This window comes from Centropristis striata, chromosome 21 (genome assembly GCF_030273125.1).
Source record: "Centropristis striata isolate RG_2023a ecotype Rhode Island chromosome 21, C.striata_1.0, whole genome shotgun sequence".
NCBI classification, from domain to species: Eukaryota; Metazoa; Chordata; class Actinopteri; order Perciformes; family Serranidae; genus Centropristis; species Centropristis striata.
In genome coordinates, this window is record NC_081537.1 from 10,956,351 (window position 1) to 10,973,904 (window position 17,554).

Below are 17,554 nucleotides of genomic sequence, written 5' to 3' on the forward strand. Positions count from 1 at the left end.
TTTCACCGTGTCATGACTGTGGTTGTTAACAGAAGACAGGACACATGGCTTTATTTGTATGCCTAAATCCCTACATGCTTTAATTACTGGACTACCAAGCATTAAGTGGAAAATTCATCATTCAACATCTACTGACCTAGCGCACAAATAATCAGAGAGAGAATGAACAGATTCATTAAATTATCAGAATATGATTAAATCACTGAGCAAATAGAAAATGTATGATATAGTAAGAAAAAAGCTGTAAAATATTATAGTTTACAATAATTATTCACATTCAAAGGCTTTACATCTCAATACATACACAACATGGCCCCTGAACATGACTTCAATCCAAATATGATTCATATATTAGAATTTAAATAACACAGAATGAACTAGAGGCTAAACAATAGCCATCAAATAACCTTATACAAGAATAAAAATACAAAAACTGTATCCTAATATCATTGCATTACTTGCTTCAGATTTTAATAATACATCATCTGTACATCACAGTTCTAGTCAGTTACAAGCCAGGTAGAGTATTCCATACACAATGTAACCGACTGCCATCGACTTGATTCGAACAATTTTTCTAACTAGAGGAAATCACTTCTCTAGTGCTTCCTCAACTTTATAGACAGATACAGCAATTTTATCGGTTATTTGGATCAGATAGATATCTTTTAACTGACATCCAACCACATCGAGCCCCGGGCCCCAGGGCCAGAGAGTCCTATTCACCTATTCTCCAGTCACGCACTGCACACACAGACTCAGCTGAAGGAAGAGGACCTTTGGAAAGGACCTTAAGGTAATATGTCAAAAAATTAAAAGCATTATGATGATACATATTGCTAAAACAAGAGCACAAGTTAAATCAATCGCTTTAATTTCTATTGGGCCAAACATTTGAATGGATGAAAAAAAAAAAAAAAAGAAAGACTGGCCAATGAGGCCGATGAGGCAGTTCTGCCATCTTGTCCAGGGACAACAGCTTTACTGTGATTGCTTCAGAGAATGATAGTATGTGTATGTATCACTGTTGATGAAGGTTTTCTGTTCAGCATGGGGTGGTCAGCACATAAGATTTAGTTTTCAATAGGACGTACTGAAGATGAGCCGACTATCCCACCGAAAAAGAAATTGAAAAATTCACACCACAAACAAATAGCCAGTGAATGGTACAGAACAGCCAAATCATCCAATAATATTCGCTATGGTTGCCAATGCAGTCAAAAATACCCACCTTTAAACTTGAATAAACTATATCTCCAGTGCCCTGGGAGAGAGAAGCGGACAAGGCTGAGCTACAAAACTGGCCATGCAGGAAAGATAAGCAAGTTATGATTAGGAAGTTCAAGCTAGTGGCATGTTTACCCGCCCCCTGTTCGCAATACATCCTCAGTAACGGCTATGGAAGGCTCACACTCATACAGAGACTGATTCAGACCCATGTCTCACTGCAGACCGGCACTCTGCTTTGTTACATCGAGACCTTAATTGGACTGCAATAAGCAAGTACCAAGAGACTAAAAAAAACAACTCAAATACCATGGGAACATTTGGGCTCTGACAAAAATATATATATAGGATTTGAGTTTGGTAAACGTGTGAGACTGAATCAGCTTACAGTATCTGTTACAACTATGGAGTATATGCTCTAGAAGTGGGGCCTGACTACAGCTTGCACGTACGATGTAAGATTAGGATATGGTTTAATTAAGATATCAGGATAGGCTCTGGTTCACAAAAGCTAGATTTTGTGTTATGGTATCATTGAAGCAGGAAACCAGTCCTTGCATTTGAGATAGTCCTAGCGGTACCCAAGCTTGTGTCACTCTATAGGACAAGCTTGCCCTTCACTTCACCCCTGCAGAATGTACAAAAAGCAGATGTGCATGGTGGCAGTCTTATCATCCATACATGGAAAAATGCAATAGAAGCCTCACAGAGAGCACAAAGAACAAGCAAAGCAACCCTGAATCCAAAGTTGTATTTTTCCCATGGTTCTACTCAGGAAAACAAAACAAGGTCTAGATGCCAGCGTCTCTAAGAGTTTGTTTACATTGCGGTGATGAAGGGCACTAAAGAGGGTGTTACTCTGCTCAGTGATTGGCCTCAGAGCTAAAGAGGAGTGGCCACAGGAGGAACTGTGCTCCTATAGGCCAGGGTTTTGGTGCTTTTGATAGATCTTTCTCCACACTTCCTGGATCTTCTTGCACCATCTGTCAGCATTTCCGCTGGGGTCCATCAAATAGTATGTTCGGTTAGGCTGCAAAAAAAATGAAAAAAACAACAACAAAACAATTAGAAACGTGAACCACTTACGAGGAGAAATTCTATTCAGTGGGCGAGTATCAACATGCTACTGGAGGAAAAAAGCTGGACGGACATCAGGAAGAACTCGTCACGTACCGTATGAACAAAGAAGGTTTTGAAGTTCTTGGCCTCAGGGCGTAGCTCTAGGGACCAAGGAATCTCCCCTTTCAGGACCTTGTTTACAGGATCCACATAGTACAGGTGTGGTCCTTCAGTGAGAAGCAGCTGTCTCCGTCTAGCAAACAGACCCTGCAATGGAATGCAACATATCTCAAGACGTTAGTTCACCAACAGAGGGGGCTAAGAGGCCAATGATACTTTATTCAGCACTGCAGGGAACTTCTCTTTGCCTCCTATGTGCTACAGGAGGTGGCTTCATTTATGCTGAGCCAACCTTAACTAGAATACGTGTTCACATTTAGCAACAATATAATTACTGTAGTCCCGCTGGCAGAAAGCTCTTCACCTATAGGAAGGTTTAAAATATGAATATAACTTTAAATATATAACAATTTATATACTGTAGATAATATGAAAAAACTAGGACTGTTTAAGTGCTGATAATGCAACTTTGTTTTAATGCCATTAATTGTTGTGATACATTAACATTATTAAGTCCAATAGCGATCTAGCAAGTCATGGATAAAGAAAAAAGATATATATTTTTTTTTTCCGATTTTTTTTGGCCATTTTCAATGCTTTTTATTGAGAGTGACAGAGTGAAAGGGGGAGACATGGGGGAAGACAAGCGGGAAAGGGCTCAGAGTCGGATTCGAACCCGGGCCGCCCACTCACGAGGACAATGCCTCTACGGTACGTGCTCTACCAGTGTGCCAAAAAGATATTTTGAACGGCAAGGGACTCTAAATCCAACAGAGGTGTGAAGGTGAGCGGAAATGGTTGTCTGTCTCTATGTGTCTACCCTGTTATAGTCTGGCGACCTGTCCATGGTGTACCCCGCCTCTCGCCCAATGTCAGCTGGGATTGGATCCAGCCCTAGTTAGGATAAGCGGTTTACGGGCATTGAATGAATGAATGAACGGTAAGGTCAGCTACAAAGTGCTGCCAGATGGGTCTGTGAGCAAGACCAGAGTTATCTGCAGTTTCGGGCAATGTGAACAGAATTGTCACCAGGTTACATTTAGTCTTAAACAGCATTTCCATGCCCAGCACACAGCTAATGCAGACAGTCCCATTAGCCCCAAAACATCTAGTTCGCAGCAAGACAATTAACATGGTAGAGGAGAAGTAACCATCACCTAATCAAAGATACACAACTTGTACGAAGATTTACTTGAAGCGGAGGGGACAACGGTGCATGACTTGGACCAGCAGTGGGAAACAGTAGTTACTGAACCTAACTCCAGTTCTAGGAATATGTGCGAAGCTCTCCAACTACCGTGTTGTTAGTTGGTTTACAATTATAAATCTACATAAATGTGCATGAAGCAAGAATATCTGTTTACTCCTATGTTGATAAGAGTATTACATTCTTGAAATTCACAAATAGACTGGCAGACCTGATAAAAAGCTTTATGGCCTAGAATTCACACACCTTTCGTTTATCCACTGGGCCCATCTTCAGGATGAGGTTGTTCTCCACAAACTGGTGCCTGTGTAAATAAGCAACACCGGATTACTGACTGACACACACTTCCTTTCACTCACACATACACTTCACCTCAAATGAACATCATAACCTAACTTTGTTCCACATTACTAGGACATGTGCAAGACTTTAATACAAGAATAACTCAGACTTGAATATAACGATGAACAGCCCTCTAATCCAAGCAGTTTAAGAGTTTGAAACATTTGAGGGGTTTACCAGGGGTTTCCAGTGGTCTGTTTGTCCAGCAATAGCTGCTTCTCTTCTTCAGTGAACTGCAGGTCCAGCTCAAAAGAGTTATTGTCCAGGTCGTGGATGTACTGCTCAATGTTGCTGCTAGACCTCTGCGGGGGCGTGGATTCATGTGGCGACAGGGAGTGAGATGAGCTGGACTGGGCCACCTGCATGTTGCTGAACTGGCTCAGGAGGTCATCGTACTGAGATTAGAAATTAAACAGTTGAGAAAAGATATAGTGATGTTTGGCTGAAGATTTGTCATTTGTTCATGCTCTGGGTGAACTGATTTTTCAACAAGGCATCACAGCTATGTTTTCCCAAGAACAAAAAAAACAGAACTGGACCGTAATAAAAAAAATCTTACATTTCCATAGCAATCCTCATCATCCTCAGACATGGCTGGCAGGTAGGGGGTCAGCTTGGGAGGGGTCTGTATGTGAATGTCACTCCAGGAGATGGTTTCGAAGAAGGGATGCTGCCTCAAAGGGTTGTACCCTCCCATCTCTTCACACCCAATCCGCTTTGAAGGGTCCAGTGACTGAGGGAAAATAGAAACAGATGCGACATGTGTTTCCATTCACGAGAAAAGTACTGCCCTGTAAATATCCAACACAATCTGACCAGCAATTTAAAAAAACAATGTCTCCACAGATACCAGCAACATTTCATTTTATCTGACGTATATGAATTATGGTTCTTGATGACCTACCAAAAGCTGTCTGACAAGATCCTTGGCTTTGGGGAAGAATTTCTCTGGGAATTCATACTCCAGCTTTATTATCTTCTGGAATATTAGGTACTCATTTCTGCAACGAGTGAAACACAAGAGGAAAGGAACAAAAAATATTCTGTTAGGGAAATGTTGTTTACTAGAGTAATGTTACTATGGCAAGATTTTTGCACTTTTTTCCTACTAAAGCTTTAACAATAAACTTAAATATAGGGAAGCACATTATTGGAGTGATAAATTATCATGCGATAATGTCAAATTTATATGATGAATTATTCTGATAATGAAATACAAAACAAAATGGCTTTTATTGAAAGCAGATAATTGTCGTTAATCATATCGGCTGAAAGAAAATTCTTATTGTCTGTCCCTAGTAAATATAGCATTTTTTTCAGGATGAGAAAGATGAGAAGAAGGAACACACACCAGTGTTGGTTTGGTGCTGACCCGATGAAAACACAGTGAAGGAAGATAGTCGCACACTTTTAGCCATATTGCCAAAAAATTTACCAAGGTTTTGACACAACCCTTTGGCAAATTATTTCATATATATATATATATATATACACATTTATTTTTTTTGCAACTATACAACATGATCAACCATTATTGAAGCATGACCTGTGATAACATCATCCCGAGGACTTACCCAGCTCTGAACGGTGGTAAACCAGCCACCAGCTGATAGATAATACATCCCAAGGCCCAGAGGTCAGAGCTGAAAAGGAAAACAGAGGAATAAAGTTACAAATGTGATGCCATTCTTATCTAACAACATAAAAACGGAAGAATGATTAGCACTTATATCAAACGCCATACCTCTTACAGGCCGATTTCTCTGTTAGCAGCTCTGGAGACACATACTGTGCTGTTCCGACAAAGGAGTTAGCTCTCGCTGAAATGATTATTGGTAAAAAAAAAAGAAGAAAAAAAGACATGAATAACTTTATAGAGCTCAAAGAAAGCAAAACCGTTTATTTTTATGACTAAAACAACGGATATACTCTACAGTGAGGAGTACATCAGTGAAATCAGGATTGGTTATACCTTGTTTACTGTCTGATGATAACTGTTTTGCAGTCCCAAAATCTGTTATCTGGATGTGCATCTCTTCACTCAGAAGAATATTTTCTGGTTTAAGATCTCTGAAATGAGACAACCAGTTATAACTTATGGGGAAAACAAACACTTAACAGGGTTTGATGAAAATGATAACAAAAACGATAACACAAGCTTACCTGTGTATTATCCCCTTATTGTGTAAGTATTCTAGAGCAGAAACTATTTCAGCTGAGTAGAATCTAGTACAGGTCTCATCAAAAGAACCAATTTTGCGAATGTATTTCAGGAGCTCTCCATTCTTAGCGTAGCTGAGACCAAAATCTGAGAAAAGGTTAGTTAAGGAACATTGTGATTACTAGAAATCAGTTCATAACTAACATCTAAAATATTGTGACACAAAAAAGACAAAACTGGTGAGCTGTTAATATACCACATATATTGATTAAAAGGATACACAACTTCTCATCATCTTGAAATGTGAAGTAGAGCTTGACGAAGAATGGGTGATCTAGATTTGACATCAAATCCCTTTCTCTTTTCACGTACTGGGCTTTGTTCTGCTTCATAATATGGCGCTTCTCTAAAATCTTAACTGGAGGAGAGAAAAGTACATTTCAGGACATCATAGTCACAATGCCCTCAGCAACTTTTACATCTTGATCATAAAGTGTAATCCGAGTCATTCACCAAAAGCTGGTGCCTTATTACTTACTTGCATATTCTTTCCCCGTTACCTGCTCTCTTGCCAGGACAACCTTAGGAAAAAAGGAACAGGAAAAAAACACAACATGGCATGTTAGTTCTCATGTCAAACTAAGAAGAAAATCCTGTAACTCCAAAGACCTGTTTTGTCAATTCCCCTCAAATGATCTGAGGATGACTCATCCAAGTACATTAATCAAAAGAATGCTAGCATGTAGCAACATCTACCTTGGTATAATTCAAAAGCTAAGTGGAATGCAAGTTACATACCGTCGAGAAGGAGCCCTCTCCCAGTATCTTGCCAAATCTGAAGTCCTCTGGCTTCTTCTTACGTGGCTGAGGGGCCTGGACAGCCAGCTGTGTGTGGAGGTCTGAGCCCTGGCTACTGGCAGACGCTCCTACAGCACGGGCCTCTGAGGCTGAGCCCTCCATGCTGGGACAGTGGCTACTGCTTGCGCCTGGGATAGCAAGTGGCGAGCAGGAGTCAGGGTGGTTTCTTACCATTGATGGATGCGAGCAGGAACAGATGACAACGCTGGGCTGAATGGGCACAACATCATACTGCAACAGGAGAAGGAACATTGAAAATATATCAGTTAGAGGGATGCAATTGAAGTTCTTCTTTTTCCTTCCTATTTGTCTTTTTTTAAAGAAGCATCATCCACATGTAGCTTCAATAGCTTATGGTCTCTTCAATATATGACATACCTAGTCTAAAATTGTCAAAATGCACCTAATAATGCCCCTCAGGTGCTATTGAAAATGCAAATGAACTGACATTTTATACAGTGGCAAACTTACACCAACCATATCTTGCAACCAAATATGCTCGGAACAAAATATTACAATAAAATAACAATGGTGAAAACTGACCTCAGTATTTGCACAAAAGAATATCTCTTTATGGAAAAGGTCATGTTTTGCCATTCAGCACTCAGAACAGTCATTTGAACTTGGATTTTAAAATATGTTCTGCATCATTCCATGAGCAATTGCTTGTTCGTAGTGCATTATAATTAATTTCTGATCAATAAATAGCACAAAAAATAGATATGCTGCCAGCCCAATTTTAAAATATATAATTTTTTGCATTTTGTGCTGACTATATAAGAAAAACAATATAATGCCCAACAAAACGAAGAGTTAATAGAGCTATCCCAATAAATGTGTATATAACAAGAGATTGGGCTTAGAAGATCTGGATCTAACCGAGTAGACCCACTTTCCATGGTTGCCAACTAAAGGTTACTGTACCTAACACTCGTTAGGATATCATAACTTTAATATACAATTTCAAGTGAGACCACTTAAGGAGCAAAGTCTAGAATTGATAAACACATGCAACGACTATTGGAGAAGGCGCTTCTGAGCCCGGTGGTCCCACCCTCGAATGTTAAAGTTGTAAAAACTATGTCAAAGTTACTATTTTCATGTGACAGCTGAACCTACAACCACAACTGCGCCGAACACAATACATTTCAATGCAAATGATCAAACTGACATGGCAGCTAACGCAAACAAACACCGACAAGAAACCCATCAAATGATTGCTGAAGACTCACAGATAGCACACAGCGACAGGTTGTGCTTCCCAACTAACTGGTTGGTGCTTGTTCTGAGGATAGTTTTTTTTGTTTAAACTTACTGAACAACTGTAAGTCAATACTGGTGTTGTCCATCTTACAACTCAGTTAACGTGAGTTAGTTAGTTCACTTGGCCTAGCTTCTTCTCATTCAAAACCAAGGTGTGGCCATTTAGCTGCCTTATCCGGACTGACTGTGTGGTTGCCAACTAGTCGTACAACTATCTACTGACCCATTACTGTTGGTCCACCACCAAATGGTTGATAGAAAACGCCAGCTAATGTTAACCCAACCCCAAGTACTCGGGAAACACCAGGCCTGAGCCAACTTTCTTTGCTAACTAACGCCTGCTAGCAAGCTAAGGCTAGCTCCTGCTGCCTTGTCAAACAACGCCGGCCATCACTGACAGCGAGTTATAAACTTACCGCTAACAGCCACTCAATTAGCCAGGTAACACAACTACCTTCAAACCCCTCTGTCATTTACAAATAACGTTACTTAACCATGTTCAAAGTTACAGTGTCGAGTTTAATGTCGACATTTTAAAGTTAACGGGATGACAATCGAACTACAAAATGTTAACCTTAAAGCTAACACGTCTAACCAAAGGTGGACGGCTATGAAGCTAATGTTAGCTTGTTAGCAAGCAGGAGCATCGCTGGAAAGCGCGAACATGTTTAGCTAACAGATAACAAGGGGAACGGCCATACACCCTATAATACAAACAACATGTTTTAATAAACGCTTAACCAACACTAGATCATTCAAATAACCTTTACTTGTGGATAAAGCCAGGTGTTGGACCACCCAGATTAAGGTAGCAAACATTAGGTGTTGTGTTAGCCAACATTAGCAAGCTAACGTTGCTAGTGAGTCGTAACGTTGAACGGTCTTTTGCGGCTAGCAGCGCTTCTTCAAGTCAAGGCCCGACGGAACTATTTGTTGTCAAACAGCCGCCACACTCTACATTTTGAGCACCGGCTTCGAGCTGTTATTCGTGTTAAAGTTGCAACACTTACCAGCTGACTTGTAGCTCTTGCCATGGGAGTTTTCCACGAGTATTTATTTGGACTAAAATAATTAGAGAAGCTCCAGTAATGGCTGCCTCTGCGCCTTCATTTTCGAGCTGTGACGTCGTTCCACAACAATGTTACCGCAGGACAGCAGAGGAGAGTCCCGCTGTGTCCGCCCCCCTCAACACACTTACTACCTACTCAACTTCATCTTACTGTAGCGACTGAGTCAGACGGCAACAGTTGTTGATAGTCATATACCACAGTTAACGTAGGCCACACATGGGTTTACACAGAGCTATGTATACAGGTCTTTTATACCATTTAAGCTCCTCGTGCTGCTTCAACTTTTGTGTAGGAGCCCACAAGCTTGTCCAACCGAAACTATAACCACCGTACCGTCACACTGTTAAAATAATCGCGTAAGTCATTTTTTGTCAATTGTTTTTTCTGCCTAAATCATCTCCTCATGACGCCTGCCACCTATGGTAAAATCAATTACATCCTCAGTTGATCAGATCATGTGATTTTACCCCTTTAAGATAATTGCCTATTTCAAGTGGGTGACTTAAGCGGATTAATTATGCCTAAATCAAAATAAAATGTGAATTAATGCTCATTAAACTTGTCATGTCATGTTTCTGACAGGCTTGTGTGACTGTAGACACCTTCAAAATAAAGTGTTACCATATCTTGCTTAAGTCACAAAGGCATGTTCAAAAATTGTCATTTATTTCTTTTAAGTTACATAATTTACACACAGTGTTATTACTATGCCAATAGCCATACTTTGTTACATATTTTTTGAGTGAAATGATCAACAAATGTTATATGTTACACTTTTGGTGAAGTTTTTTGTGCTTCCTGCAAAGCTTGAAAAAATGAGCTAGGCGATTGGGTGAGGATATGCAAATTAAACTGAATGAGGGTTGCACATATAATTTTATTCAGCATGTTAACATAAAAATACAATTCATTGTTTAATTTTTGCACTTGTACAAAAATTGATAACCCCAAATACCCTTCATAAGTATGAGTCATAAGTGTTGAAAAAGTTTTGTCAGTCTTTGTAGGGGGAAAACACGCTTTATTGTGATGACTTTCATTCAGTCTCTTCCTCTTCATCATGATGTGAGACTGTTCTTGACTCATTGTTGCCTTCTCTTTTTTCATCCTCTGCTTCATGTTCGTCATCCTCTGAGGTGTCCGTATCCTCACTAGAATCATCATCTTCAGGTGCACTGAATACAGAAATTAAGTTTAATCAACCATACAAAGAAAATAAAACTGTGAATATATGGATATGTTTAAAGAATATTTGTCATTTTCCATTGTCATTTTAGGTTATTTCCATAGCAAACTTAAAAGGTGTATCAGGTGGCATACTATTAGGAAAACAAAAGACGCTGATTCTAGCAATTTACTGTCAGCAAAAATTATTTGATCTGTTCTGATAATTAATTTATCATGATATGAGTCACAAGGTTTACAAAAAAATTTTCATCTTCAGGATTAACTCTCTGATAGGTCATAAGTTAAAATAAATGTAATGCCCTCATGAACAATATCAAATACTTACCACAGACCTCTGTTGAGATTTCTACATTCTACTCCCGAGGTGTCAAATGGATCTGTCAACAAGATGATAAGCTTTCTTAAAGAAGAAAATTGCTTCAACAGCAGAGATCATAACTCAGTGACAAAATGCATCCTTCTCTGTGTAAGGGCCATTTTCCAGACATGCTGGAAACAATTAGCCTGGTTCCAGACTTCTGACTCACTGCCCACATCTCTGACTTGATCAGCAATTCAAATTAATCACAATCGGATCAACAAAGTAAAGCAAATCAGACAAATGTTCAAATATTGATCATCAGTCTAGTAAGCAAAGCAATAAAAGTTTACATCAGTGTTTAAAAATTTGAAGATGCCTATAATTATGGGTCAGATATCACAATTACACATTTTCCTTTATTTTGTGAGGGATTATATTATATCATATGTGGTTTATAAAGCATAAAATCCTTAAGAACAAATTTTTTTATGAGTTTCCCATCACAAGTGTTTGTATGAGATCAGTGTTTCCCGAATAATACTTTAACAGCGTTGAGTCACTATAGAAAAAAAAAAACTACAACCAGTGTCGGAGCAATCATGAAATATAATACAGCTATAATATTTACTGCAGTTTTTCTACAATACAGTTGCTTATGATTCTGCCATTTTGAAGGATAATAACGTTTAATAGAGATTAACTATTTTAAGACTAGAAGTTGTACATGAAGCCAAACCAAGACTGAAATAAAGACAGATGTGTGACTAAAAGCCAAATGACCCCAACCACCTCTGCTAAACAAATATGTAGGGAAAACACTGGACGGGACCCCAATTTTTTTATTTCCCCCAATTTACCAAACTCCTCCTCCTCTGGTTTGGACGTGAGAAAATCCTTTTCCACAGAGAGCAGCTCCTCCTCTGACTTGCATGCAGCATATCGGTCCAGCAGGTCTTTGTTGAGATCCAGGAACACGGTCCCCCACTTGAATTTTTGCAACAACAGCACTGCCAGTTCTTCAAAACCTGCAAAATCCAACACAGTATGATAAGAGCTTCATGTCCCAAATTGTAACAGGATATACAAAGCAATCAGTCAAACAATATAGTTATAACTCCTGAATTTAAGACCTTACCAACAATGCAGAATGTGGCAGCAAAAGCCTCAACACAGGATAACTTGCAAGGCTTGCCGTAGTTGACGGGGTTTGCAGCTACAAGGTACGGCAGTAACCTGGGATGAGCTCCGACCATCTTACTGAAGGGAGTCTCCTCCAGTTTAGCCCAGGAACAATCGATCACTGCTAACCCATTCTGAGCCACAATCTCTCTGTGAATAAAGGTAAATACAAAACTTACTGTATATAAATATCATATATATATATATATATATATATATATATATATATCTTACTGTATATATATATATATATATATATATATATATATATATATATATATATATATATATATAAATATATAAATGTAAACAATTACATTTACAAGTTGGGCCTACAGATTTAAAAATAAATTGTTTCATTTCATTATGAAATATGCTTTGTGTCTGCTGATCAGACAAAAACATTTTAAAAGATTAAGATTAATCTTTGTAGATTAAATTGTACAGTATGTCACTTTGGATAAGCGTATGCTGAATGACACCGTAGAATTGTAAATTATTAACTGAATGATCTAAAAAGAATGATGTCGAGAACAACTGTTATATTTGGCAGTTTATGGCTTATCTTATGAATCATCACAATGTGTTATAATAATAAAAAAATGCACACCTATCTGCTGGGGACACATACTTTGTGCCCATTGGACTCAGTATGAGTCCATTAAATCTCTGATTGAGGCGCAGGTTGCGTACGAAGCCCTTGCGAACCAACTTTCTGCCAGTACAACGTTTGGGATCGCAGTGACCCAACTCCCACATGGCGAGTGGACAAGGTAGTTTCACCTGAGGGGCCTCTGCTCCCTCCTCTACGTGAAGACTTGCTGAAAAACACAGTGACAGACAACAAAGCATACATTGTGATGAGAGTGTGAGCACCCTCAACTACAAGGCACTTTCAGGGTTTTTATCTTTTGCACCTACTATATAATACCATGGACTAAGTTATAATAAGTTTACAAGACTGATCCTATAAGCGCCACAGGAAATCATTCCTGCCTGATGCCATCAAAACTTTTAAATGCCTCCCTCAGAGTGTTGGACACCCTGAGTCAAGAGGCCGGCCATTGGACTTATTTCACCCATCAACAGCTACGACCACATAAATCATAACTTTATTTATAATAATGAATCTGTGCAATACGAAATTTCTATAGAAATCATGCAATAATTCAATTTGTCCCTCTCTTGTTACATATATACATATTTCTACTTCAAATGTATTTCCATATTTCTATTTACACAAGACCTGTTGCATTTATATTTCATATTGTTGTTATTTATTTAGTATAGCATGCTTTTTTAAAAAAATCTTTATTTTATTTACAGACTTACTTATTTCTCTTTTTAATTCTTATACAGCAGCAACTGTAACAAAAGCAATTTACACCACACAATAATAAATTCATTATTACCTTCAAGAGCAGAGTGCATTTCTTCTGTAAAGGCCTCTAAGGATTTCCCCTTCATTTTATGCCTTTTTTCTTTGCCCTTGTTGTCAGGGCGCACAAACTTGCCCTGTTTCTTTTTCCCCATGTTGCAACCAGTGAATATCTACTGTCGGATCACAGCCTACACTAAAACTAACCAGCATCTGTTGACGTGCTGTCCTCACGTTAGCTAGCTGGCTAACTTATAACACCGACACAACTTATCTCACAGAAAGTAAACATTTCGTATTTTATCTACGCGTAAAACATTAACTCTTTTCAATAAATAGTCACGATAAAACTGGTGTCACTCCCCGTTTATCCTGTTCTTGTTTTCACACTATTTAAAACAGTTGAGTTAGCCTCTGTATCGTGGTTAGCACGTCATAGAACACGGAGTAAACAGCGCATGCGCAGGTCTTATTTTGATCACATGGTCGTGTCATCTGACAAACGACCACCAAAGCAGGAAATGTGCCGAGAAAACAATCGAGTAGCACCTTGTAGCCACTAAATATCAGCCATGCAGTGTTTATGTAATGGAATACATCATTTATTAAGGCTGTGGGTGGTCTGTGTGTTTCTTTTCAGTAAGTGCTTGAGTGTATTTTGTTTTATGACAGCAAAACCGAACCATATGATGTTAATTGGTTTGTGATGCGTCTGATATCTCATTGTTTTGTGTGTTTTTTACCCAGTAAACAATGGATTCGCCGGTAAAATGAAGATAGTCGAGGAGCCAAACACATTTGGGTAAGCGAAGACATGTTTGACACAGTGAGCAGCTTTTCGACACGACCTATCCTGATTATTTTCCTCTGTGTTTAGGTTGAACAACCCTTTTCTGGCTCAGGGAAGCAGACTGCAGCCTAAAGTGACCCCATCTCCAGTGTCTGGTGAGATAGTTTGACATCATTTTGATCCTGTGTTCTTTCCATGTACCAATTTGCAAAATTACCAATTTATACACAAACATTAATAGTATTTATCAGATAAAATTAATGAAAAGTAAAAATCCATAGTTTTTTCCCCTTGAAAGTCGTTCAAATTAACTGACTTAACTAAATTAACTTGGCACATGGATTTGCATTAGGCCTATGAACAACAATCAGATATTTAACTGCGTTTAATAGCTGCAACTGCATTTTAGTTGAAATTGCTTCTATCACATTACTACATCATGCAATCACTCAAATGCTGTAATGATTCAGACAAATGACACTGCTTTTAACGCACCCTGGCACATTGACATTCAAAGTACAACAAAAAAAATGAAATCAATTTATTTCACTGTGAGTTGCAAAATGTTCTGTGGGCCACCACGCACCCAAATCTGGTCCATGGTCTGTAAATTGAGAATAACTGCAGTAGATATTGAAGTTATCAGTATAGTTTCAATTGATCAACTCAATCACTGAATTCTCTCATCACATCAACTCTAATGTCTCCCTCAAGGCCCGGCACATTTCCATCGGCTTGCTGGGAAGTGCTTCAGTCTCACAGAGTCGACGTAAGTATTTTACCTCACATATCATGTGGATCTCTACAATGACCCTGTTCTGGATACACATTGATTGATACATATCTGGAAAAAAACACAAGAGATATTTGTATCATTTTGCAGGTACAAATATGAATTCTGTCCATTTCACAACATCACCCAACATGAGCAGTCATTTAGATGGAACGCCTACAGCGGGATACTGGGGTAAGATGTGGTCCCTTACCTTACCTTTATTGCAAATGTCAATGACTGGCAATAGACTGTTTTTTTTTCTTGTCAGAGCAGCCTTGTTGTGTTCCTAACAGGATCTGGCAGGAGTGGGAAATGGTAAACAACACTTTCACAGGCATGTGGATGAGAGATGGAGATGCTTGTGGAACAAAAAACAGAGAAACAAAGGTAAGAAGGGTTTCAAATGTTTTAATTATTTCAGGTAGTCGTTTAACAGAAACAAGAAGCTCCCACTGGTATTTTTTAATGTCTGTTTCTGCTCAAATATAAAACCAAGTCGAGATCCAACATTTGAGGAGACTATAGTTAAACAGTTTATGAAACTTATCATAGACCCTCTATTCAGAATACCAACTGCTCCAATTGGGTAAACACTTAAGGGTTCCAGTTAAATACAGAAGATGCCTGAACAGGATTAAAAACTCTTTCATCCCTTTATCAGTGAATCTCCTAAAACATTAACAAAAAGGTAGGATATTGTGCAAAATGTAAATAACAGAATGCATCAAATTTAGAGTGTATATATTCACGAAAAGATTCCCAGTTTGAACATTAGATATCTTTCTACTGTTTTCAATTGGATGTAGGTCGCAGAGGATTTGCAAATCATTGCATTCTGATTACTTTTTTGTCTTCATTTGTACTCTGCATTCTACGTCTGTTACTGCACTGCATGTAGCATAATGTGGCAGTCTTAATGTCCAAGAAAAAAATCCCTTGAGACAAATAACAATATATTGATTTGACACAAAAAAACAGTTTGAAAGTCACCACAGATCCAGTCAAAACAACAAATCAAATCAGCAATAAGAACATATGAAAATGTGTCATATAACTTGTTTCTTTTCATCTTTTGTAGGTGATTTTTGTCTGCAGTGCAAACAGCAAGCTTGCTCAAGTCTCTGAGCCCAGAACTTGTGTATACTCGCTAACATTTGAGACCCCGCTTGTTTGTCATCCACATTCCCTTTTAGGTAAGACAAAAAATACATCTTACAGTGCAAATCAGCGAAGTGAGTCAGTGTTAATAATCAATAATCATTTGTATGCTCTTTTTAAGTATACCCCACGCTGAGTGAGAACCTCCAAAAGGAATGGGATGAAGCTGAGCAGGCTCGCTATGAAGGCCTCATTACTGATCAGGTACAGAACAGTATAGCTGCTGATCATTTAGATGTACTTTGGCTTACCTGAGTGATACACTTTATCATCCTTTGTTCATTTGCATTGATAATACAGTCAGTTACATTTTGAAGTTCAGCCCTACCTAAACAATTTGTCTCATGGTCTTGCCACTAAACCACAATGTATGTTTGCTGCAGGGATACAACAATCTTTTGAGAGATATTTTTGAGGACGCTGGTCTCCTGAAGAGCCATAAAGTGAGAGTAAAGCCGGCAGAAGTTACAGCCGCTTCAGGAACACACAACTCCTTACAGAAATGTACAGAGGTGTGTACATTTTGCAAGTAATAGCCTAAAAAATTATGTATAATTAGTGCAATACAACTTTGAATGTGTGACAATAATATATTTTGTTTAAAGGATTTCCAAAAGCAAAGAGATGAGATCGAGAGACTGCAAGCGCTCCTCACTCAACACAATATTCCCTTTGATTTGAAGCAAAGTAAGTGAATTCAACTAAAATGTATTAATTCATTTTTCTTTTATAGTGTTAATAACATTATGTTGTGCATGATTTATTGCAGGTGAAGTAAAAGGCACAGTGAGTCCGACAGTTAAGGATCAGCGCCTACGAGGAGACATCGGCCTCATTGATCTGCAGTGAAAATCTCTCAGAGCGAGTCACCTTCTCTGTTTAAGAGCACGAGTGGATTGGAAGATTTTGTTGATAACTGTGAACAACACAGACACTTGCTGGATATTATCGCTGTCACTTGTGACGGCACTATCGCTTGATTTAAACAAGTGACACTGAGAAAAACTGAACTCATTTGTGGATTACCAACTATCAGACAGAGGAGTCGGGACACTCATTTTTCATTAGTATTGTTAATGAAGTTCTGTAAAAATGCAACATATTGAGAAATAAACATTTTAAATGAAGTTTGAAGAGGGTGAAAAAGTTGAATGTATTCATATCAACATTTGATTCTCGAGCAGGTTTCAAAACTTTTTACAAGAGAAAAGAAAATTGAGACCCTAAAAACTGTTAAAGATGAAGAGTTGTAGTCTGCGCTGAAAATGGATGTCTTGCATCAGGTAGGGGACAGAATCAGCCAATAACTACAACAGTATAACTGGATTACTACAGGTAATTTTATATCTTTGGGTTTTTTTCCTGACCAAATGAGTCATTTGAACGCTGAGAAACTGGAATGGACATTTTACAGACCAAACATTAATTGAGAAAATAATTGGCAGATTAATGAAAATAGTTGCAGCAATTGTGTATAT

General features: G+C 38.5%; 3 protein-coding genes across 4 annotated transcripts; 1 reads left to right on the forward strand and 2 right to left on the reverse strand.

The window, feature by feature from the left end:
- Window positions 1-49: 49 nt before the first annotated feature.
- On the reverse strand, window positions 50-9,393 carry pdpk1b (3-phosphoinositide dependent protein kinase 1b). 2 transcript variants are annotated; one of them, XM_059324902.1, is made up of 15 exons: window positions 9,248-9,393; window positions 7,081-7,205; window positions 6,915-6,933; window positions 6,655-6,697; window positions 6,397-6,534; window positions 6,119-6,263; window positions 5,928-6,025; window positions 5,700-5,775; window positions 5,530-5,598; window positions 4,860-4,956; window positions 4,515-4,688; window positions 4,133-4,350; window positions 3,860-3,917; window positions 2,401-2,553; window positions 50-2,257 (listed from the first exon to the last, which is right to left on the reverse strand). In XM_059324902.1, the coding sequence occupies exons 1-15, from the start codon at window positions 9,269-9,271 to the stop codon at window positions 2,144-2,146; spliced, it is 1,551 nt and encodes a 516-aa protein (XP_059180885.1). In that variant the 5' UTR covers window positions 9,272-9,393; the 3' UTR covers window positions 50-2,143. The 2 variants fall into 2 exon arrangements, with proteins under 2 accessions (XP_059180885.1, XP_059180884.1); XM_059324901.1 differs by having other exon boundaries at window positions 6,915-7,205.
- Window positions 9,394-10,164: 771 nt separating this feature from the next.
- Window positions 10,165-13,800, reverse strand: tsr3 (TSR3 ribosome maturation factor). Its single transcript, XM_059324599.1, has 6 exons — window positions 13,388-13,800; window positions 12,586-12,796; window positions 11,932-12,125; window positions 11,654-11,821; window positions 10,821-10,872; window positions 10,165-10,482 (listed from the first exon to the last, which is right to left on the reverse strand). Exons 1-6 carry the CDS (start codon window positions 13,506-13,508, stop codon window positions 10,344-10,346), a joined length of 885 nt encoding a protein of 294 aa, XP_059180582.1. The 5' UTR covers window positions 13,509-13,800; the 3' UTR covers window positions 10,165-10,343.
- A 30-nt stretch (window positions 13,801-13,830) lies between these two features.
- gnptg (N-acetylglucosamine-1-phosphate transferase subunit gamma) lies at window positions 13,831-17,210 on the forward strand. Its single transcript, XM_059324598.1, has 11 exons — window positions 13,831-13,992; window positions 14,101-14,155; window positions 14,231-14,298; window positions 14,858-14,912; window positions 15,027-15,110; window positions 15,212-15,305; window positions 15,997-16,111; window positions 16,198-16,280; window positions 16,460-16,588; window positions 16,682-16,763; window positions 16,846-17,210. The coding sequence occupies exons 1-11, from the start codon at window positions 13,926-13,928 to the stop codon at window positions 16,923-16,925; spliced, it is 912 nt and encodes a 303-aa protein (XP_059180581.1). The 5' UTR covers window positions 13,831-13,925; the 3' UTR covers window positions 16,926-17,210.
- Window positions 17,211-17,554: the final 344 nt, after the last annotated feature.